The sequence below is a fragment of the Tiliqua scincoides genome, chromosome 5, assembly GCF_035046505.1.
Source record: "Tiliqua scincoides isolate rTilSci1 chromosome 5, rTilSci1.hap2, whole genome shotgun sequence".
NCBI lineage: Eukaryota > Metazoa > Chordata > Lepidosauria > Squamata > Scincidae > Tiliqua > Tiliqua scincoides.
The window spans coordinates 56,965,034-56,988,919 of record NC_089825.1 but is presented as its reverse complement, the minus strand read 5'-3'; the positions used below and the strand labels follow the sequence as shown (position 1 = coordinate 56,988,919).

General features: G+C 40.1%; 1 protein-coding gene across 1 annotated transcript in view; it reads left to right on the top strand.

Annotated features, from left to right (window-relative positions):
• The window catches only part of LOC136652256 (protein C-mannosyl-transferase DPY19L1-like), a 65,861-nt gene that overhangs the window by 21,314 nt on the left and 20,661 nt on the right, over positions 1-23,886 (top strand). The window contains exons 6-16 of the mRNA XM_066629186.1: positions 1,158-1,215; positions 5,128-5,219; positions 6,571-6,670; positions 7,587-7,664; positions 8,920-9,006; positions 9,918-9,977; positions 11,155-11,232; positions 11,392-11,394; positions 13,257-13,358; positions 18,357-18,428; positions 19,075-19,115. Of these exons, the coding sequence (XP_066485283.1) occupies positions 1,158-1,215; positions 5,128-5,219; positions 6,571-6,670; positions 7,587-7,664; positions 8,920-9,006; positions 9,918-9,977; positions 11,155-11,232; positions 11,392-11,394; positions 13,257-13,358; positions 18,357-18,428; positions 19,075-19,115 (771 nt within the window). The remainder of the gene's footprint in view (positions 1-1,157; positions 1,216-5,127; positions 5,220-6,570; positions 6,671-7,586; positions 7,665-8,919; positions 9,007-9,917; positions 9,978-11,154; positions 11,233-11,391; positions 11,395-13,256; positions 13,359-18,356; positions 18,429-19,074; positions 19,116-23,886) is intronic.

Sequence of the window (23,886 nt, the reverse complement as noted above, 5' to 3'; positions counted from 1 at the left end):
GTTTTTTATGTTATGATTGTATATTGTCTTAGCTGCCTTGGGCACCCAGTCTGAGGGAAAGATTGTGTGTATCTTTAAATATGCATTAAATGTATCTCTTTAAATATACATTAAATACATAAACCTTATTTTAAAATCATCATTCCATTAACCCCGAGATGGCAGCATTTGAGAAGTGTGTGCTTTGATAATTCCTTGTTATTAATTTATTCTTTAATTTCCTTTTTTTTTTTTTTAAAGCTATTGCTGTTTCAGATGCAATGCATTACTTTTACCATGTTCCTGGTCTCTTCTAGATAGGCAGAAGTATTAACTTGGAAAATAAATTTAGAAGGCTTTGCATTGCCAATAATAAGTGTGAATACAACTGTTACCACCAGTATTACCTAATTTCACCTTCTGCTGGTTTACTATGGCCCCAGATATTGGTTCAGGATGAGATAGCTGTCCTTGGTTCATATGTAAAGAAAAAATAGAGCTGGGTGTCAATGTACTTGGTGTAAAGACATGAAAGAATGAGGCAGGGGAATAGAAATGAGTTGCCATGTTTCCCACCTAACATAAATCTGTTGAATCTTGGGCTTGCTCTCCTGCAGAGAAGGGTGCTATGTGTACCACTTGTCAGGTCTGTGCCCCAACCCCTTGGAAGGGAAGGAATGACAGTGGTGTGCCTAGGAGGGGCCTACTGGTGCAAGTGCTCTTGGGGGGATACAGCTGGGGGAGAGCTGCTGTCCCCAAAACTGTGTCGCTCTCAGGGCTGCCTGTGCCCGCTGCCTTCCTGTCAGGAGGCCTTTGGAGGATTGAAGAGGCCATGCACAATGACATCTGTGAAAAACTGGAAGTGACGTTTTAAAGCCTTCAGGAGGCCTTCTAAAGAGGACACACGCACAGCTGCTGCAGCCTTCAAAAGGCCTCCAGATGTGACTGGTGAGGGGTGGCATTTTGAGGTCCTGGCCCCAGGTGGCACAGGGGCCAGGATTGCCACTGAGTACTGGGTAAGAACCTGGATTTCCCTTCTCTGTGTGCCTCAGACTAGTCAGACAGAAGAAGAGAGTTAACAATTCCACCCTTGTAGTTCCTCCTTCTCTTCCAACTTGAGAAAGATGTTTCTGTCTCTGAAGATTTATGATCTCTTATGCTCTATTTCTTTTTTACAGTGGAAGCAGACTTGGAGGACTGCTTACAGTGGCATGCTACTTTTTCAATCATGGAGAGGTAAGTGTGGCAGAATCTCAAGATATTTTGTGTAAAACAAACTCTATTTGCTTTTAAACCTGATAATGTTGATAACCCATGAAGTGAAATTTTAATGTTTACGCAGAAGATATCTGTTTTGAAAAAACCTATGATTGAAAACATCCTGGGTTGCAATCCCACACATAGTTACCTGGGAGTAAGACCCATTGAATGCAACGGATCTTACTTTAGACTTCTGTGTAGGATTGTGCTGAAAGTCTCAGGCAGCCCAATTCTGACCTCCATCAGCCTGCACAATGCAGTGGTGCAAACAGACCGTGTGCTACATGCTATGTTAGGGAGCAACCAGATGTCCTGGGTGAGGTAAGTAAAAGTCATTTAAACTTGCACCAGATGGCTTCTTAAACTGATAGCTCCAAAGACAGGGCAATATTTCAAAGCTGTAATCCTGTACACCAGTGGTTCCCAAACTGCGCCACAGCGAACTCACAGGAACACTGGCTCTTCTGGACAGCACCATCTGAACCAAGATCGGCACAATTTTGGGAGAGTGCTGGTGACCATCTTATTCTCTCATGGCACAGCACTGCCATGAAATAATTCCTGCAACTAAGGATACCGTGATCAGGGTAAGTTTGGGAACTGCTGCTATACACACTTACCTGGAAGTGAGCACCATTGAACACAGCGGGGTTTCTTCTGAGAAGACATGCATAGGATTGCTCTGTAAAGGCCCTAATTCTCATTGCCGCTAGTCTTCTCTCTAAAAACCAACTAGAAACTTGGTGACAGCTGCTTGAAATGTACTCCCAACTTTTGTGAAATTTGACTTAGATTCTACTGTGCCTTAACATACCTCATCTACATTCCTACTTATTCTATGAAGGAGGGAGCACCTGAGCAGTGCTTTCCCTGAAAATTTTAAAAGTAGGATTTATAGGAGAATATGTTATTTCAGTACTCATTGGAGTTATTTTCATTCCTAAAATGGCTTCTGTCGCACTTCCATATCCAATATGGAAACACCTCCCTCACTGGGGCATCTCCCTTCTGAGGAAAGGCTACAGTGTTTTGCGCTCTTCAGTCTAGAAAAGAGGCGCCTGAGGGGGGAGATGATTGAGACATACAAAATTATGCAAGGGATGGATAGTGATGCTCTTTTCTCTCTCACATAACAACAGAACCAGGGGACATCCACTAAAATTGAGTGTTTGGAAAGTTAGAACAGACAAAAGGAATTATTTCTTTACCCAGCGTGTAATTAGTCTGTGGAACTCCTTCTCACAGGAAGTAGTGATGGCATCTTGCCTAGATGCCTTTAAGAGGGGATTGGACAAATTTCTGGAGGAGAAGTTCATCACAGGTTACAAGTCAGGGTAGGTATGTGCAAGTTCCTGGTTATATAGGTAGGCTATCTCAGATTGCCAGATGCAAGGGAAGGCACCAGTATGCAGGTTGTATCTTGTTGTCTTGTCTTGAAGCATTTGGTGGGCCACTGTGAGATACAGGAAGCTGAACTAGATGGGCCTTTGACCTCATCCAAAGGGGCTCTTCTTATGTTGTATCTATATTCCGTAATTTGAATGAAAAATGAAAGTTGTGAATATAGTATCGAATACTTTCCAAGTACTAGCCAAGTTTCTCACAATCCATTTATTAAGAAAGTAAGTAAAACTTTGTTCTAAAATTAGCTTACTATTGCAGATTAGGGTGTTTTTTTCTTCCAAATTTTCATCTTTACAGAACTAGGATTTTTCTCTATACTGCCTAGTTTTGTTGCCGGGAAAAGAAAACCTCTTACAGCAGTATTGCATTCTGGGTATGCATATATGGCTTTTCTAAAATCTAGTAGGAAAATAATTGTGTTTTCGGTGAGGTAAAAGCGCTCGTGTAGGGCGCTGAACCCTGCACGAACACTCTGGATCCGGTGGAGCGGATCCCCCTCCTCAAGAATGGAGGGGGGGAGGATCAAACAGAGGAGGTTGTAAAAACAGCAGTCTAAATAATGCAACTGTGAAAGTCACTCCCCTTTCTCTGCCCTGACCCCGCTTACATCCTGTTTTTTTTCAGCATCAGATGAGACCATTTCCAGGGTTAATCTTGAGGGTATCTTTTTCACCAAACATGGTGATGTGCATTTATTGTTTTAATTAAATTGATGTTGTTGAGGTACTTTCTCCCCCTTCTACAGATGCATCAGGAGTGGGGAGTTTCCTTCCGTATTTTTTCTGCAGAGAAACTGAAGCCAAATCCCCCCCCAAGCGAGCAAAGTCATTGATGTTTTACCCTTAGCAACCCTGTGCAAAGATATTCTCTACTCTCCAGTGATGCATCCTGCAAAAGACTGCAAAGACTCGCAAAGAGAGGGATGACGATGGCTGGAACTACTTCTCCAAACCCCAGCTCCAAATTAACTCTTTCTGTGCTTTGATGGCTGCTTGCCAGCTGGCTGGCTTGCTCTTACAGGCTTAAAGCAGCCAGTTCTCCTGTACTGTTGCTATCTGTCTCCGCTGGACCCGTGGCACACCTGAGGCCTGTTTGCAGCACACTATTGTGCCACGGCACAGTAGTTGAAAACCGCTGCTTTAAAGGCATAAAAACATCACTTCTGGTTTCTCTGAAAAGCAGGAAGTGACATTTTTTCACCTTTAATAGTCATTCTGAAGGCCTATAGAGGCCACAGGTGGACACGTACACCCTCTGCGGGGCTCAGAAGACCCACTGGAGGATGCGGGGAATAAGAACAGCCCCACTGGATCAGGCCATAGGCCCATCTAGTCCAGCTTCCTGTATCTCACAGCGGCCTACCAAATGCCCCAGGGAATGTCTCCCATATTGGTGGATCTACCTTCTCCCTCTGAATGAGGGAGGTGATAGGGGAGGCATACAAGGCCTGTGGGGTAGACCCCCCTCCTGGTATTCTCCCTTAGGGGAGCTGCCACCTCCATGACCTTCAAGGCCTACCCTTCTCTGGAACAGGAGTGCAGGGCAACGACCTGGAACTTTCCTCCCCCCTTTATCAACCATTACAAGATTGACACCTTCACAACTGCGGGCGCAGCCTTCAGCAGGTGCACGTTGCAGAGTGTAGACTCGCATTTGTCAGGCAGCTCCACTCTTGAGGGAGTACGGCTTGGGTAGTTCCCATCCTTGGAGGACTGTCCCCGCCATGGAGAGCCCACTGGAGAAAGGGGAAATTTGGATTTACCTGTGAATTCCCCTTCTCAGTGAACTCCATGGTGAGGTCAGTCCACCCACCAAGCAGCCTGAGGTCTGGGAATAAAAAAGAAAAAAGGATGAAAGGGACTCGGATATGTTAATTTCATCTTGAACCAAGTACTGTTCACTGTACACCATTATAGGGTTAGAACCAGATGGGGGATATCGCTGTCTGGCCCCTTCACCCCCTCACTGATTTCTCCCAGAGTGCTCTGTTCAGTCACACATCTTCTGGAGGTTTCCATGCTCTCATGATTTGAAATCTCAAGCAGTCAAGATGGATTCCTTCTACTGTCTCAGTCTGGGGGAAGCAGGGGGAGCCCTCCCCACAGGAAGAACTTGGCCTGACCTGCCTTCCTGTGAGGGAGGCACTATCCATCTTTGGAGGACTGACCTTGCCATGGAGTCCACCAAGAAGGGGAATTCACAGGTAAGTCCAAATCTTCCCTTTTTCCAGCAGCTTTCCAAAATATACTTTTGTTCACACTGTAAGAATAACGTCTTTCTGTTCTTACAGTGTGCAACAGGATGAGTCTCTCTTTATTCCTTAATGTGTGAGCTGTTGTTAGAGGTCTGACAATGTCAGCACTATTATCTGATGTTGTATATAATTGTATACTATTGAAAAATACAATTTCAATCTCAAATGCGGTGTTTTGAGTTTGGTTTTTTAAAAATATATTGGAACATTAAGCTATTTCTTATTTCCAGAGTACTCGTGTAATGTGGACGCCTCCACTTCGTGAAAGTTTCTCTTATCCATTCCTTGTGGTTCAGATGTTATTACTGACCCATATTCTCAGGTAGTTTGCACTCTTATTGGTATTTAAATAAAAAGAATTAAAATCCTCAGGCAAGATGTTGATGTATGTATCCCATCTTGTGGAAAATGTGGTAGTATTATTCTGTGTCAGGCATACTAAGTGCTTTTGGCATTTCTGTCTTTTTAAAATACTGGACCAGTGAAGGGCAGTGGCACTGAAGCAGGAAGCCAAAAATAGTTTGCTGAAACCCCCATACCTGCTGAAGTTGTCTTTTAGCTGTGTAGTCACTTGAGGATACACATGCATATTACTGCAAATTTGCACTCTTTAATGGTTCTTCTGATTAGTTTCTTCCCTTTCTCAATAAAAGTCAGTGCATTTGATAAAGCTCTGCAAGCTGAGAGAAAGGAAAAGGGTTTGCAATCAAGGAAATATATAAGTAGGGGGCCATGTTTGCCTCTCATGGTTCTGTCATTCTCAGAACTTTTGGTAGGTGAGAAATCAATGTTTTTTTTTTTCCTAATGTCTTCATGCATGGCAACAAAAACATTCTGTTTTACTTTAGTTATTTTTCCATAGCATCGTTCCCATTTACTGTGTGGGTGGTGGGTGGGAAGGTACATCTGACTTGGGGCGCAATCCTAACCAATTTTCCAGCATTGGCATAGCTATGCCATTGTGGTGTGCACTGCATACTGCAGTGAGGAAGCACTCAAGGGGGTACTCAAGGGTATGTTTGTTACTTTGCCTTAGGGCTGCATTGCCGCTAGGTCAGTACTGGAAAGTTGGTCATGTTGTGCCCTTGGTCAAATACCACATTTATCTATAAGTAGGATTTTCTTAGAACTGCAATCTTGTTTTCTATTTCAGTGTTGAGGGTAACTCACTCACTCTTACAGTGTATTGAGAAAATAACAACTGACTACACAGTGTACACAGTGTAATAACTGTATTATTGGCTACACAGATACGCAGTATCGTAGCCAATGAGGTTTATCCGAGGCGCAATTATTGCTAATTGAAACTGACTAATATTGGAGGAAAATAACATTGATAACTTCAGTTTTGTCTTTTGGTTGACATTTTGTTTTTCTTATGGTGGTTAGAGTGAAAAAACAAAAATCCATAACTTACTTTGGTATCATATACCATTCTGATATCTCAGCTTCTGTATCTTTATCAGTTTCTATTTTATGCTTCATTTTTTGCATTTGATGCTTCATATTATTATGAGGGCTTGAATAGTCATCTTAAACTGTATTTTTATATCTTCTGACACTTTTCAGTCAAAATTCAAGGCTGTTTGAAATGTTTCATTCTCTGCTGCTCTTGTCACAAGTAGTCTTGATATTGTTGAACTTATTGGTGTTCCTTTTTTTCCCCTCCCAAGGACTCAGAATGTTAATAGAAGAAGCCTGATAAAACTATCTATTTCTAATGTTTTTTTCATGCTTCCATGGCACTTTGCTCAGTTTGTTCTTCTAACGCAGGTAAGATAATTTCGATGAATCTGACTCAGCTACAGTTATCCATTTATTTGTTTCACGCTGTTGTGAATAATTGTTCCCAATGGCATAAATTAAATCTGTATGCTGATACCTAAAATATCAAACGCTGAGCAAGCAATTGCTAAGAGTTCTTAGGAATCTCAAGATTTCCTCAACAGAGCATGTTTGTTAAAAAATTTTAACATTAACATTTGGCCTTTCTGCTCCGAAGTCTGTATAAAAATTTATTCCTTTTTGAACCCAATTTGGGAGGGACATGTCATGCTGCTGCTGAAGCACTTCTTTATTAGTTCCTTTGTCAGGATGCTAACTCTTTTTTTCAGACCTAAGATGCTGGATGGTCATGTATGTAACGAGAAATATATGGTTGTACAAAAGAACTTGCACTATAATCTATATTGCATATTGGCATACATTAAAAGAATGTAAGCCCCTGCACCAGTGATTCTCAAACTGGTGGGTCACGAGTAAATGTAAAGGTTCCCCCGTCCCTTTACGGGGCGGGGGAAGGGGAGAGGCAGGGAAGCGATCCCCAGGATCGTGCCCATATGGGGGGGGCGCTTGTGACTTACTTTATGAAGACAGGGCTGCAGGAGGTTCTTTGTGCCCGCTTTCTCCGAACTTTCCAAGCGTTGGGGAGTGCAGCAGAGGGCTGCACATGGTTCCCTGCACCTGCTGCAGCCCTGTCTTCATAAAGAGTCACAAGCACCTCCTCGCCCCCCTTAGTGGCACGATCTTGGGGATCACATCACTGCCCTAGCCTCTCCCTCACAGGAACTTACTGAGGGAGTAGAGCTCCCTCAGAGTTTGAGAACCACTGCCCTACACTGTATAACAAGCTGTGCTTGAAACTTCTAGGCCGAACATACTTTCAATTATTTTGAATTTTCATTTGCAGGTGGCATCAGTTTTTGGTATACATGTTGTAGGCTTCATTGATTCATGCAAGGTACAGAAGATACTTTATGCTCATATGGTAAGACTTTTTCTTAAATCTCTTTCAGTTTGGGGATGTTAGAACCAGTATTTTTAACTTTATGTACTATCAATCATGTATACAGTGAATGGAGAATAAACAAATCTCTAACAGTTCAGTCCCAACCCACTTACAGTCACAAGGTGAGGGATGTACCCTCACCTTAAGGAGGCTTCCTTGAGTGCCCTCCCCCACTGTAGGATGCACTGCATGCCCTGCTGGCACAGCTGCATTGGTACTGGAAAATTAATTAGGACTGGGCTATAAATCAGTGTTTTGGAACAATCTGATGATGCAGTGTAAGAGGTCTATATGATACCTTTTATTTTTAATTTTAAAAAGCTATTCTCTCCCACTGTTTTGCCAGAAGGACAAAGGTTCTTTTTGGATAAAAAGTCAAAGTGAGTAGTCCAGTGGGAGAAGAGATAGAAACTGGGATTTCTTACTCTGCAAAAGTAACAGATGGACAAGGCACCCTATCTGTTTTTTAACAACTGAGGTATGCTGCAGGTGAGGGACTCACATCCCCCAATGGCCCCCAGTGACCTTCTCCCAAACTCCTGTGGCACACCTGTGGATCATTTGTAGCACACTGGTTGTAAATTGCTGATTTAGCAAAAATGGACTTCCTCTGCTGGACATCTCCCACTCATTTACATCCCTTGTGAACCATCTGGCCCCAAGCAACTTACTTTTTATTCTGATGATGCCAAGTGAGAGATTAAATGGCATCTAAAGCCCCTTTTTATAGCAATTGGTAGTTGATCGATTCTTGGCAGATGACATCATCCCAGCACATGATGTGGATGAGCTTCCCAAAGTGTATTGTGATTAGATTAACAGGTGCAAACTACAAAAGGTTAACCTCATAATGGACAGATATCGGTGACAGATATCAGGCATGTGAAGTAAGGAGTACGAACAAGCTCTAACGTAGTACTGTGGAAGAATATTTTGCATGATCTGAGTGCTTTATGTTAGAAAAATCCTATAGGAACCCAGGACATTGGTGAAGACCAGTATTCATATGTGAAATAAAGTGTGCATTAAGCTGACACCTTTATGTTGTAACTGACTTTGATAAAACTCAGTGGCTTCAAAGAGATGCTGCAACTGTCAATGCTTTCATTAGCTCAAGCATTACATCATATTCTCCTTATCTAAAGAAGGAGAATATGATGCAGTGCTTGAGCTAATGAAAGCATTGACAGTTGCAGCATCTCTTTAAAGCATCTCTATGTTTTTATCTTTTTAGGCATCTCTGGCAGTATGTTTTGTCCTGATGTTTGGAAACTCTATGTTGCTGACATCCTATTATGCTGCCTCTTTAGTAGTTTGTTGGGTAAGTTGATAAAGGGCTACTCAAGAATGCTTTATCTCACTGTACTGGATTACCATGATGATTCAAGTGGTATCTAGACACAATCAAGTGTATAGTCTATATAAGGTTTAAAAAAACACTTCCTTTATATGGGAATGGGTAGGGTTTTTCAACTAGAGAAATAACCAAACCATTTAATTAATGTCCTCTAGTCAAAACACATATCTGTTTTATGACCCTTTCATTTACTGCAGTCCTAGAAGAACTGCATGCAATGCAATGGGTCTTTGTGCCCTACATTGTAATAAGTGGGGGAAAACTGTCAGGGAATTTTGTATGTGTTAGCATTCTCTCTTCTTGATTACTTTGGTAAGCAGAGGCATTCAGTTTTAATCTTAAGTGCTATGTGTTTGTGAAAATTGATGATTTTAAAAAATTGAGTAATAAAATATATAGCACCAGGTAGTGTTTCATTGCTTATGAAAGGCAAACTAAGCTAAAGAATGCAGCTAGTATAAGATCAAGAAGATAAATGAATAAGTCCAACCCTTGTTTCCTGTTGAAACATCTTTACACATCTTGAAAACTGCTCTATACTGACCTGGGTTTGCCAAAGATTTATTGTGTGACATGCAAGTAGTTTACAACAATATTTGATAAACTCTTACATGGCTGACAGTAGACTGGCTCAATTTTTGCATGTTGAGCCAGCAATAATGATAGTGTGTGTGTGTAATCTATTATGTCATGCAATAAATTCCTCAGTCGGCTTATTGTGTACATGTATATTGATTTTTTTTTACACTGCTGCCTCGAGATCATCTGTGATACTTCATTTTCACTAATTACTTCACCCTTCTGAGCCTCTGAGTCCAAGGAAATGTTATATAAATGTGGAAGTAATAGTGCTAAGACTAATTTCATTATTTTAGGGTATCTGTGAAGTGAGTTCTGAATACTTGAAAATTCATAAAAACGTTACTTGTTCATGGGTAAGGAAATTTCTTTCTGTTACAAAATTCAGTAATAGGTTACGTTGTACTAGTGCAGGGGTGCCCAAACCCCGGCCCTGGGGCCACATGCGGCCCTCGAGGCGTCTCAGTGCAGCCCTCGGAGCCCCCAGTCTCCAATGAGCCTCTGGCCCTCCGGAGATTTGTTGGAGCCCTCACTGGCCCGATGCAACTGCTCTCAGCATCACGGCCAACTGTTTGACCTCTCGCGTGAGCTATGGGATGAGGGCTTCCTCCACTGCTTGCTGTTTCAGGTCTATGATGCAGTAGTGGCAGCAAAGGAAAGGCCAGCCTTGCATTGTGCAAGGCCTTTATAGGCCTTGAGCTATTTCAAGACCTTTATTCATTCATATAAGTTCATCTTTAATATATTCATTTATGTAAACTTATGTAAATTTATTCAAATTTTAAATGTAAATTAATTCTTTTTTTCCCTGGCCCCCCAACACAGTGTCAGAGAGATGAGGTGGCCCTCCTGCCAAAAACTTTGGACACCCCTGTACTAGTGGAAATAGTTTATTGAGGAACTTAGCCTATCGTTCTTCATGAACAGCTTTGTGACTTTTTAAATTGCTGACCTCAGTGATATCTTGTCAATTTGATTTGCTGTGGGCTTATTGATAAAGGTTATTAGTTGGCTTTGCTTGTTTAATCTTATAACTATTGTTAATTTTAAAAAAATGCTTGAAAGGAAATTTTGTCAAAAATTATTTCACCAATAGAAATTACCTTGTGTTAAAAAACATGGGGTAAAGCTGCCTTCTGTGTTCTCACAATGGAATAAAAGTTTTGTAAATGGCAGAAAAGAGTAGTTGCTTAAAAAAATTTATTCAAGATATTCCTAATCTTGGGGACACTGTTGTGAAATCAAAATCTGACTCTTTGTACTCCTTTCCGGGAGACACTTATCCCAGGGAGTGACAAAGATCCAGGGAAATCGGACAGGGGGCTTGTAGCTGCTCAGTACTAGTTCCACCATCCATCCACCTGTCAAAGGTGGGTGTTTTGCTAGTGTTTTAATATACTTATGCATATATAATATACCTTATTTATAACACAAGTTTTCATCATCTTGAAGTCTTTCTTTCATAGTGGATGCCTCTTTCATTAAATACTGAGCTATTCTTCTGTTCTACTAATTGTGTTTTTCTTTTTATAGGCCATTGAAGGAGTTTCTTACTTGTTTGGGACAATTTTCCTGAATTTCTTGATATGTCTAATACTTGGAGAATCTGATGTAAGTAATAACTTCACTGTTTCATGTGTTCAAATTGTTATAGCCATTTACAGAACCAGGGGACATCCACTAAAATTGAGTGTTGGGAGAGTTAGAACAGACAAAAGAAAATATTTCTTTACTCAGCGTGTGGTTGGTCTGTGGAACTCCTTGCCACAGGATGTGGTGATGGCAACTGACCTGGATGCCTTTAAAAGGGGATTGGACAAGTTTCTGGAGGAAAAATCCATTATGGGGCACAAGCCATGATGTGTATGCGCAACCTCCTGATTTTAGAAATGGGCTATGTCAGAATGCCAGATGCAAGGGAGGGCACCAGGATGAGGTCTCTTGTTATCTGGTGTGCTCCCTGGGGCATTTGGTGGGCCGCTGTGAGATACAGGAAGCTGGACTAGATGGGCCTATGGCCTGATCCAGTGGGGCTGTTCTTATGTTCTTACAGGTTGTATAAGAATATGCAGTATGTAAACCTTTTGTTTATGCATGTTTATAAATAACCTGGAAAAAATACTGTAGATACTCACCTATAAGGTGATCTCACAAATAAGGCGAGGGTGAGTTTTCAGCCATAAATCATGGAATGTTCCATGACCCTCGGATAAGTTGGGGGGGATAAAACTTGGGGAAAGGTGCTTGTGTGGAAGAGCTGCAGCTTGCCCTGGAGCCTGATTGAAAGGGAGGAAAGAATATGAGTCATGCCACTGTTTTTCACGTCATTAACAAGGTACTTATGCAGTATGGTTTGCCTTTCCCCCCTTCTGTGTAATGGAACAGCCCGGAAAGAGGAGGCAAAGGGAATTTTTTTTATCTGCAGTTGTACTGTGTTTTAGATAGCAGGCTTTAAGACCAAGTGGCTGCCTGCCTGCCAAGTCATGTGCTGGCTAGTTGCAAAGCATCTCCCTGGAGGAGGTAGCTGTTTGGAGAGGTAAAGCATGGCCAGCCAGCATGTGACATTGCACAGGGTGAGCTCATGCCTGCCACTCCTCTTGGCTTCTCCTGCCTGCCACCTGAACTGCCATGACCTCCTGAGTGACCTGCAGATAGAATGAGGAGTCTACGCTGAATTTTTTTGATTAAACTTTCTCACCTTATAGGCGAGTATCTGTGGTAAGTGGCCATGTCAGTTTTCACTTTCATGCGTGTTAAGATTCCTAACACCCCCTCTCTCCTACACACATGTGCGCATAAATGTATGCACTTGCACACACACTCCATTTACAATAAAAGCTGCATTCTTTGGCACTTGGTTCAAATTCTGTTAACTAAAATCTTCACCTTCCACCTTGGTTGGGTAAATACATATTTGCTGATTGACAAACTGGCACATTCCAGTTCCCCCTCACTTACTTGATAGGGCTTTCTCTATAGTACTGCTCTGCCTTCCTTTTTCCTTCTTGAGGGCTCCCTAGAAACAGTGATGTTCTCCTTCCTTCCTTATGAGACCCTCTTGTGGAAGGAAGTGGAATGTCCTTGTTCCAATAGGATCCTTGTGAAGGAGGAAGCAGTGTGGAGAGGAGCTGTGCTGTCAGATAAGGAGGGAGCAGAGTGAGCCTTGGGTGCAGTGAAAGCTTCATTAATCAGCCCATCAAACTGTCCCCTCTTTTCTGTGCATACCAGATAACACAGCTTTTACTGTATTTATTTTTTCTTTTCTCATACTCAAAGTAGTGAAAAAGGGTAGGAACAACATTTGTTATCGGTTATATCGCAGTTTCAGTCCGTTACGCTACAAAAGCAGAAATCTTTTGCACATTTTCTCAGTAGTGAAGAACATACTATTCCAGGAGCATTACTTACAGGAAAGTTTTCATAGATCTCAGTATACAAATTATGGTGTCTTTAAAACTTTGGTTTTACTACAGTCGTTTGTCTTGTATATTTTCATGACATTTTTCTTAGTACTGGTTAAAATAACGTCATTTAGTCCAAGAATTTATATCTTTCTTACAAAATATGATTGGTAAATATTTTACCTTCCTGAGAAGGCTTCTTCAACAAATATTTTCACTGTTATATCCTATCAGGCTCATATAAGCAACTTGTTAAAGGCAAAACTTACTGACTATACAGATTTTGATACATCATTGTTCACCTGTGCTGCAGAGTTCGATTTCATAGGATATGAGGTAATTAAAAATTAATTTATTATAAATTGAATAGTTATATGTTTGTCATTTCCTCTTTCCTACATTTTGCTAACATCAGAAAATAATTTTGACTATGCTGATGCTTTCCTGCTAAGACATAGGATTCTTTAACCTGCATAATGAAATTGAATAACAATTGACAGAATAAGACATTTGGATTTGGGTATCTGTTCTCTGAACTGCCTAAATGTCTTTCAAAGTAAATGTAACCTTAATTCTGTAAATAAATCATTCTATTATTGCAGACTTTTCCTGTGTGTGTATGAAGGAGTTGGATTCATCTAAGGCTACCCCCAGGCCAATCCAGTCCAACTTTCCAGTGCTGATGCAGCAGTGCTAATGGGTTGTCCACTGCATCTTGCAGTGGAGGGGCAGTCATGGAGGTCTCCTCAAGGTAGGGAACATTTCTTCCCTTACCTCAGGTCTGCACTGTGACTGCATCAGTGCTGGAAAGTTGAGTAGTATTGGACCCTCAGTGTGCCACTAGAATGAACCAGAGCCTTGTGGCTTAAGTTCCTAGAGTTTGGGGAGCTGGGGAATTAGCCCATAGGACTTCAGCTTCCCCTTGGATGGACTGGCTGTCTAGAAAGGATGGTGGCTGCTACCAGAGAGCAGTTTGCCCTGAGGACTCATATACCCACCTGTGTGGTGTGTCTGGCCAGGCAGCTGAATGTGTGTAAGACTTTTACAATGTTTGGCTTATTTGCCTGGGAACTACTCCCTGCTCTGTCCTGGAGTGTAAAGATCCTTGAGATGTTAGGATATACAAGAACAAATTGGGAACATGCATTTCTGACTCACTGGGGGTGTTTGACCAATGAACCAGATGTGTGTAAAATCGGGGCATTGAGTCTCAGAACCCTTTGACATAGATTAATGGGGGGAAGAGGGGACTTGTTAATGCCCATGTATGTTGGCATCCTTCAGTCTCAGAAGACTATGGTATTACGCTCTGAATAGTGGTTCTGGAACAGTGTGTCCTCCAGTGCGCGAAGCCCGGGTAAAGTATATATGGAGGATAGACTGTTACCCATGCAGCTAACCCCCCCCCTCCATGTTGCTGGAATGGTCCAATGGAAAGGCAGAAGCCAATACGGTTGGTTCCAGCGGCGTCGCAGGAGTTGCCAGAACGTGACTGTGTTCAGCCATGAACTGCCTCAGAGACTCTGGCTCCATCATTAAATGCAGTAAGCCCCCGCCCCGCACACTAGTCTGTTAATGTGAAGGTTAACTGTACTCAGGTTTAACTCCTCCTCCTCTTTCCTTGGTAGAAGAAGGGATATTCTTTACTGATTGGAAATGTGCCTACTGCTAGGTGGGGTCAGTTAGAACTATTAGTCCCCTCTGTGTGAGGGCTGACCATTTCCCCAGTTCAGCTCTATCTTGCTGTAGAGTAGGTCTTCCGTAGAAGAGCTCTTCACTTGCAACCATTTCAATTTTTTCTTCAGAAGATATTTTTACTTTACTAGTCGCTTCCAACCTTCCTCCCTTCATCTAGTCATGGCACAGACCCTATCGGGAGGGTTTTTTTTTTTTTTTTTTTGCATTGGACATGATTCTCAATACTTCTGCTTTTGTGGAATAGTGTCATCTTTTTTTAGGCGTGTCTCTGCAGTCAGCTTCTCCTTGTCCAAGACATCAGCTGAGTCTGTCCATTGGGAGTGTTGAAGGGTGGAACCTGCCTTAGCGCTGAGCTCCATCCAGAACCAAAAGCCGGGGAGAGTAAAGTGCAGTTGGTGGAGCCTTCACCAGCAATGAGCTCCAACCAATTAGAGACGATTAATTTACTAGCCAGTGTGGAAAACTCATCGTTGGTCATAGCATGTTGCTAGAGGGTTTTCCAGCTCAGTCATCCATACTGGGGAAAACGATCAGCCTTCACATGGAGAGGACTAGTGGTTCTAACTGATCCTACCTAATAGCTGGTGTGAGAGGTGATTTCCAATTAGTAAAGAATGCCCCTTCCTCTACCAGGAACAGGGATCCTGAAAACAGGTAAGGGAATTCAACTTTTCTCTTTAATGTATTTGGCAGATAGGGTCAGATCATGATCACTAAGCTCTGCGCACTCCATTTGTGATATCATTGAATTATACTAGCCACTTTATATATACAGTATATAAACACACATTGGCTGTATTGCTGAGGGGGGACTGGAGAGGGAGGAAGAGGGGGAAACAAAGGGGGGTATAGAGTCAGGATGGGGGTTTTAGCTTAAGAACCGCGGAAAGAAATTCTGCTACTGCAATAGTAGTGGCCACCGAGTTATCACTCAGGAGGACAAGTAAGAGATCGGTAGAAATACCAGAGAAGGAGGATAGCAAAGATTTCAAGTGTGTATCTCAAAGAGATTGGTGGGCCGGGCAACAGAGTAATATATGGCCCACTGTGTCCGGTTCTAGGGTACAAAAAGGACATAATCAATGATCACGCGGAATATTGGAGAATCTACCAGACTGAACAGCTGAGGGGAAGATATTAAATCTCGCGAGCATGAGTGCTCTCCTCTTAATAGGGTTATTCAGCACACTAAAATAGCTGAAAGGGTGACCAGGTGAAGGGGGGAGACCAAACAAATGGGGGGAACAGGTGGGGTTGAGATTTGAGAAAAGTTGGTTGAATTCGGATTCCCAAAGTTTAGATTTGATAATTGAATGGGCCCTGTGGAGGTCAATATCTGCAAGGGATTCGGGGGACAGATCTAGTGATCGAAGCTTGGAATCAATAAGTTTAAACCACTTAGAGAGGTAAGAGTCCTTTAATAGATCTTTTAAAAGAGACTCAGATTAAATACTTAAGTGAAGGCGGAGCCAAAACTTGAAAGTCAGGGACCACGCAGTGGTAGAGGGGAGGTGGATCCCTAATTCAAGCATAAGGGTAGATAATCTAATTAAATTGGGAACCCCAAGAATTTGTCTGAGGAAAGAGGCTGCCACTTGATCCAGATCTTGGCTCACAGCCTCTATCCAAATGGGAACACCATACAGCAGTTGGGAAAGAATTTTAGTTTTAAAGATATGGAGGGCAGCAGGGACATACTGATTGCCACTAGAGTAATGGAAGCGGGCAATCGCATTTAAGTGAAGTGAAGATAAGGAAATAGCAGATTTCTTGTGAGGGAGCCAACTGTGACGGAAGTGGAAGGTAATCCCCAGATATTTGAAAGTTTGAACTTGTTGAAAAGAGAGATTACCTATCTTCCAGGGGAGCGGAGTCCAGGATTTAGCGAAAACCAAGATTTTGGTTTTCTCAGAATTAAGTACTAAATCATTGGATAGACAGTAATCTTGAAAGGAAGACAATGAGTGGCGTAGGCCAGATCATGTGACAGACAGGAGGACTGCGTCATCTGCATAGAGAAGGATAGACAGGGGGACACCGTTGAGGGAAGGAGGGGAGTTCTAGCAGCTAGATAGGTGAGGGGGTAAATCTGCCAGAAATAAATTAAAAAGGAGAGGAGCAAGTATACAGCCTTGGCGAACTCCTTTATGGATGAAGATTTTGACAGATGTGGTACCCAGGCCATTAAGACGGACCCTACAGTAATTAGCTGAATGGAGGCGACGAATTAAAAAGAGAAGACAACTGGCCAGCTTGTTCCACAGCATGGCCCTGTTAATAGAGTCAAACGCACCGCGGAGATCTATAAAGGCCGCAAAGAGTTTGGCGCCATAGTGGACATAATACTTCTCGGCCAAGAAAGAAAGCAGAAAAGCATGATCAACTGTGGAAGCACCTGGGCAGCCAATTTGTTCTCTACCTGGTAGGGTTTTAGAAAGAGCCCAAGATGATAATCTGGAGAGTAGGTATTTAGAATAAAGCTTCCCTATAAAGGAAAGAAGTACCAGCCACTTTGCTGCTATGAGAACCTTTAACAGCTAGGTGGGTTCAGAAATGTGGTTGGTAATGATCTGTGGGTAGGTTTCTCAGAGATCCAGTGAGCTCTCTCTGGTAGTCCTCTGTTGTCTGTTGAAAATCTCTTTTTTTGGCCAGCTTTTGTAGTGTCTATATGAGACTCTTTTTTCTGTTTTTAACCTCTTAGTTTGTATCTTTGCAAATTGTTTAAACTAACAATTTATGTTGCACGTCCCATAAATTGTGATGGTGATCTGTTGATCCACTGGTAAATGGCACTGCTGGTGAAAATGACCAGCAGTTCCACACATGCCCTGGACTCACCCAGACACACCTGAGGCCCAGGTAAGGCTGTGGAGGGGGTGGGCAGGGAGCAGACTAGAGGGCGTGGGTCTTGACAGCAAAGGTGCATAGCAGATACTAGCCTCAATTTTACAACCTGTCCAGTCCCCTTCCTCTCCTTAAACTTAGGCTAAGAAAATGGCTGGTGTGGGTCCATGGAGACCCATAGGCAATCGGGTAGCCTACCAGGAGGTAAACAAAGAAAAGGTTTTTTAGATTTACTTACCTCTTGCTTACCTAAAGTAAGATTTACTTACCTCTCGTTGGCCATCTGAATGCCCTCCCCCACCACATCATGCAGCATATGGTGGGGGATAGGATTGGGGGCCTAACTGCATATTTTGTGAGCTGCCCTGAATCTGTAGAGAGGCAAATTGAAGAGCTTGATAGACATTTTAAAATAATTAAAACCTTGTATAAGTATTGAAAGCATACATGTCGTCTTTTGAGACACTGGACCATTTACCATGTGCTGTGTTAAGTATAAGAAAGTTGCAAAGTGTTCTTTTCATACAGGGTTTGCAAACCTCCCTTGTATACATGCTTCAGGCCAGTTGGCAAAACCATGACAATGTTGACAATATTGTTGAATGTTGTTACTGGAATGTCTTGTAAACACGAGTGGAGAAGAGAAGCGTACTGCTAGCAGAAGATGATAGAAGGACTTGTCTCAGATGAACTTGTCTCAGATGTTCATTTTCTTAGGAAGAAACACTCGACAACTGTATTTGAAAATTACAGTGCATACGATTAACCAGCAGTAATAATTTTACATTTCAGATTCCATTAAGCTACTTGAAGACATTCTTACTTCCTGTAGTCCTTGTCATTTTTATAGTAGTTTTTGTGAAGGTAGGTCATTATTATTTCTTGTTTATATTTAGCATATATGGGATGTTAGAATAGGCAGTTAATACTTGCAGGCTGTTCCAGTTCCTGTGTTTCCAAAGACAGATATGTGTATGTGTGTTAAAAATTTACCTCTTTTTGCACCTCACACATATTAATGGAAAAAAGTAAAAACAGAAACCCACTTAAGACTGCTATCCTATACAGTTTGTACAAACTTATCTGAGAGCAAGGCTGCAGTCTTATGCACTTGGGAGTAAACCTCATTGAAGTCTGTTTAACTTATTAATGAGGATACTTTGCTGAGTGGAAATGCGTATGTAGGATTGTGCTTGATAAAACGAATCCTGTTTAAAATAGCCAGTATTCCAACATAATTGAAGAATATTGGGAATGTTGTGTATGGGCCTTTGGGATGCTGTAAGTTTTGTTTGCAACATGGAGGTCTGCTCAAACACATAATTCCCCAGTATACACATCTATAAATTATTAACAAAGGAGAGTATGATGTAGGGGAGTGATTTGACTGTTAAATCACTATGCACAATTTCAGATACATCTGACCTATTTAACTTCTGCTGTAATTAAATATGTTTTAAAGAAGGGACTACTAAACCATTTCATCTTTTAATTTTTCATTTGTCTACAGACATATCAACATGTTGTACATTCCGAGGAAAGCACTGAAAAGTAAGTATATTTGAAATGAAGAATTTAGTGTGTGAATTATTGTTATTCCACTATCCTGAGCTAAGTAATTGTTATTCCACTATCCCAAGCTCCTCTTGTTTAGGCACTCCCATTCTCATCCTTTGACAAAATTTTTTAATAGTTTCTCCAATGATCAGTGTCCCTGATCTTCCTTCCTTCTCTGTGTCAATGTTATTGCCTGATATTATTTCCCATCAGCCAGCTGAAGCATGCAAGACCCTCCTTGTCAGCAGAGGATCTGATGCAGACTTAAAGCATGATTATTTATTTATATATATATATATATATATATATATATATATATATATATATATATATATATATATATATATATATAAATTTATAAAATTGAATTGAATTGAATGCTTGTTATTCCCCCTTTTTTTACTCGGAGCAGATGCTCATAAATGAGAAAATTGTGCTTAGTTCTGTTTTTTTTGAAATACAAGGCTTTTAAGCTCAGTGAATGGAAAAAGGATGCCACCTTCAGGTGAATGAGCTGCACCCATGAGATAGCTGGAGTCTTTGTGTAATCCTTTCATTTTACCTGAAGGATTTTTTGAGGCTCTTTACTTCTATGAACCCCACCCCCCCTGAGCCTGCATCAGTTGAGATAGAAGGTTGCATAATAGACCTAGCAGCTTCTTAGAGGACAGTGACTTGGACCTGATTGCATAAAAAAACTGTATATGGGGAAACTAGAGCTACAGCAGATAAAGGATACATTGTGTCCCCCTCCCACCTCCCATGTTGCTTTCAGGTCAGCTTTAATCATGACAGTTGGTTAGGATGACCATAGTTAGAGTTGGTCTGAAACTGAGAACCATTCAATTCTTAAGCAATTCATTTTAAATTGTCTTTATGTAGGTATAGGAAGAAGCTGTCCTTCTATCCTTGGAAGAAGCTTCCAAGTGAGAAGCTGTCTTCTCATCCTAGAAATAAAAGTCACAGGGAGTAGAAACCTTTCATTCCCAGTCAGTGGCAAGAGACACTCTGGAAAGTCCAAGAGCTATGGCATTTCCTGGAGGAGGAAATTCTTGATCACTTAGGGATATCCATCCTGTCTTATCTTTTGATACGTTCTTCCATAATCTTTTGTTTATTGTTTCTCTCCTGAAAGCCTCTGGCCCATTCAACTGAACATGACTAGAGCTGTGCTCTGATTGCATCTGGAGGGTGTTCTGAGGGCTGGAGAGGCTGAGTGAATGAGCCCACTTATTCATTTATTCATTCATCTAAGTTCCATCTCTAATTTATTTATTTAAATTTTATATTTAAAGTTTTTTCCGGCCCTCAGCACTGCACCAGATATTTCTTTTCTTTTTTTTTAATTAAGTATTTTATTTATTTATTACAAATACAGGTAAGGAAAATGGATTATACTTGGGGCTGGTACTACACAGGTTACACATCAGGGTATTGGCCCTAGATTACAACATGCATTATTCAAAAAAAAAAAAAAAAAGCAATCAAACAACTGAAAAAAACACAGTAATTATCAATACAAAAGCTATCATTTATCAGTAAAAAAATTTAGATTTATCTAAACGCTCAATATTGTTTAACTAAAATTATCCAGTCATAAAAAGGCTTCCAATATTTTCTTATTCTACCTAAATCTCTCTTTTATTCTTTCTGTTAAAACTTCCATTTATTCTATTTCATAAACTTTGTCTATTAAATTTTCTCTAGTTGGCACGTCTGTAGATTTCCATTTTTGCGCAAACAATATTCTTGCCACTGTAGCAATATGTACAATAAGGTATTTCTTACATTGGTCTTTAATTTCTGATGTCACATTTAGGAGGAATATTTCTGGTGTCAATGGTAATACACAATTCAGTATCTCATGCAACAATTTATGGATCCTTTTCCAGTATTTCTTTGCTTTTTCACATGTCCACCACATATGATAAAAGGTTCCTTCAACCTCTTTACATTTCCAACACTTATTTGATGACCCAGAATACATTTTTGCTAATTTCTCTGGAGTTACCGTATTTATCGGCGTATAACACGCACTTTTTCCCCCTGAAAATAGGGGGCAAATGATGTATGCGTGTTATACGCCGATGTCCAGGGAACGGAATCCTCTTTAAGGGATCCCGTTCCCAATAGTGCCTAGCGGCGGCGCAGCGTCGTGACGTGATGTCAGCGCTGCGCCCGCCGCATATTATTAAAATGAAGATGCGTGTTATACGCCTGTGCGTGTTATACGCCGATAAATACGGTAAATACCATCTATAAAACATTTTATATAAATTCTCTTTAAAAGACACTGCTTTAGTTATCTTAATATTTATATTCCAAATTTGTTTCCAGTCATCCATCAATATATTATATCCATAATTTTTTGCCCAGCGCACCATTGCATCTTTAACTGTCTCATCCTCCATTCTTATCTCAAGGAGAAAATTGTTCATTTTTTTTTATATGCTTCCCCTCATCAATCAAAAATATTTTATCAAAACTTATATCTTCTTCATAAAAACCTAATTTTTGGTCTTCCCATAATCTTGTTCTTATTTGCATTTCGTTTCACCAGTCCAATTTTATTCCTTTCTCTTCTAACTCAGGCTTACTTAGGATCTCTCCTAAGCAGATCACTGTATGATTTATTTTGGTCTTTTTTAATCCAGTTCAGATTAGTTGCTGTTTCAAGCGGTTTTATCCATCTGGGTAATTTAGAGTATATCTTGTATTTTATCTGTTCCCATATCCAAATTAAAGATCTTCTTAAAATGTGTTGTCTAAAATATCCATTCTGCTTTTGCCTTTATCATAAAACAGGAATACGTGCCAGCCTATTTGTAGATCATGTGCTTCTAATATTAAAATTTTGGAATTTGGTATGAGTCCCCAATCTTTTATCCAGTTTAAGGCTGCTGCTTGATAATATAATTCCCAGTCTGGTAATCCAAATCCTGCTCTTTTTTTATCCTCTTGAAGTAATTTCAGTCTTATTCCTGGTTTTTTACCTTGCCAGACAAATTTTGTAGTAATTTTATTCATTTCTTCAAAAAAAGTTCTCTTCAAAATAATCAGAATAGTCTGGAATAAAAACATTAATTTTGGTAATATTTTCATTTTCAATAGAGCTATTCTTCCCATTAGGGATAGTTGCAATTTATTATATTTCTCCAAATCTTTTTTTATTTCTTTCATTAATTTAATATAGTTGTCTTCCATTAATGTACTTGTCTTTTTGGTAATTATAATTCCTAGATATTTTACTTCGTTTGTTATTTGTAGTCCAAATTATTTTAATCGTTGTATATCATTGTCTTTTATATATCATTTTGGTCTTCTGATAATTTATTTTTACACCTGCCACTTCCCTATATTCTTTTAAGTCTTCTATCAAAAATTCTATGGAATTGAGTGGATCTTCCAAGATAAATACCAAATCATCTGCAAACACTTGTAATTTGTATTCTTCACTTTTAATTTTGAGCGGTTTCATCCTGTCATCTTCTCTTATTACATTATTCAATATTTCTAGTGTCAAAATAAACAACAATGGTGAAAGTGGACAACCTTATCTTACTCCTTGTTGAATATTAATCTCTCTCGTCAATTCTCCATTTACTCTTTTCTTTGCTTTTTGATCCGAATATATTCCTTGTATCATCTTAGTAAATTTTGGACCAAAATGTAATTCTTGAAGACAGTTAATCATAAAGTCCCAATGTAAATTGTCAGAGGCTTTCTGGGCATCTAAAAACACTAGGGCTAATTTCTTATCTGGATGCGCTTCAAAAAATTCCAATATATTTATTATAGTTCTCACACTGCTTTGTCTTTTTGGTAAAAAAAAAAAACAAAAACAAACCAGTTTGATCTTCTTTAATTATTTGATTTAATATTTTTTTTAATCTTGTAGCTAAAATTTTATAGTCTGTATTGAAAAGCGAAATGGGTCTATAGTTTTTAATTTCTTTTTCATCCATGTCTGATTTATGTATCAAAGTAATTGTTCCTTCCTTCCATGAGTTTGGTATTTCTCCAGTCTCCCATATGTCATCAATCACTTTTTTGAATGGCAACAACAATACTTCTTCAAATTTCTTATAATATTCGGTTGGTAATCCATCAGGGCCTGGCATTTTTTGGAGTTTCTGCCTTTTGATTGCTTCTGTTATTTCATTTATAGTAATTGTATTTTCCAATAGATTCTTTTGATCAGCTGAAATTTTAATACTGTTATTTTTCTTCAGATATTCTATTTGTTTCTGGTGTTCTATATTTTTTCTCCCATATAATAACTGATAAAATTGTTCAATAATTGTTTTCTTCTAATTCTGTTTTCTCCTTTCCAGTCAAATCTTTCAATGTCTTAATATAGTTTTTTTGTCTCTTTTTTCAACTTATATGCTAACCATCTTCCCGGTTTGTTTGCATTTTCAAAAAAATTTTGTTTTGCCATTTTCAATTTCTTCTCCATGTCCTGCGTTTGCATTATTTTAATTTCATGTTGTATCTTCTTAATCTTTTGTTGAATTCTTTGATTTGTAGGTTCTTTCTGTAATTCCATTTCACCTTTCGCTAATCTTTGTATGAGATCTTTAGTTGCCTTCTCTTGTCCAATCCTTTGTTTTGCGGCATTTCTTATTGCTAGTCCTCGGAAAAATGCTTTACTCATATCCCATACAATTTGTGTTTTAATTTCTGGATGAAAATTGGTCTTAAAAAAAAATTCCATTTCTGTTTTTGCTTGATTCAAAAATTTCTGATCGTTCAAGTGAGTTGT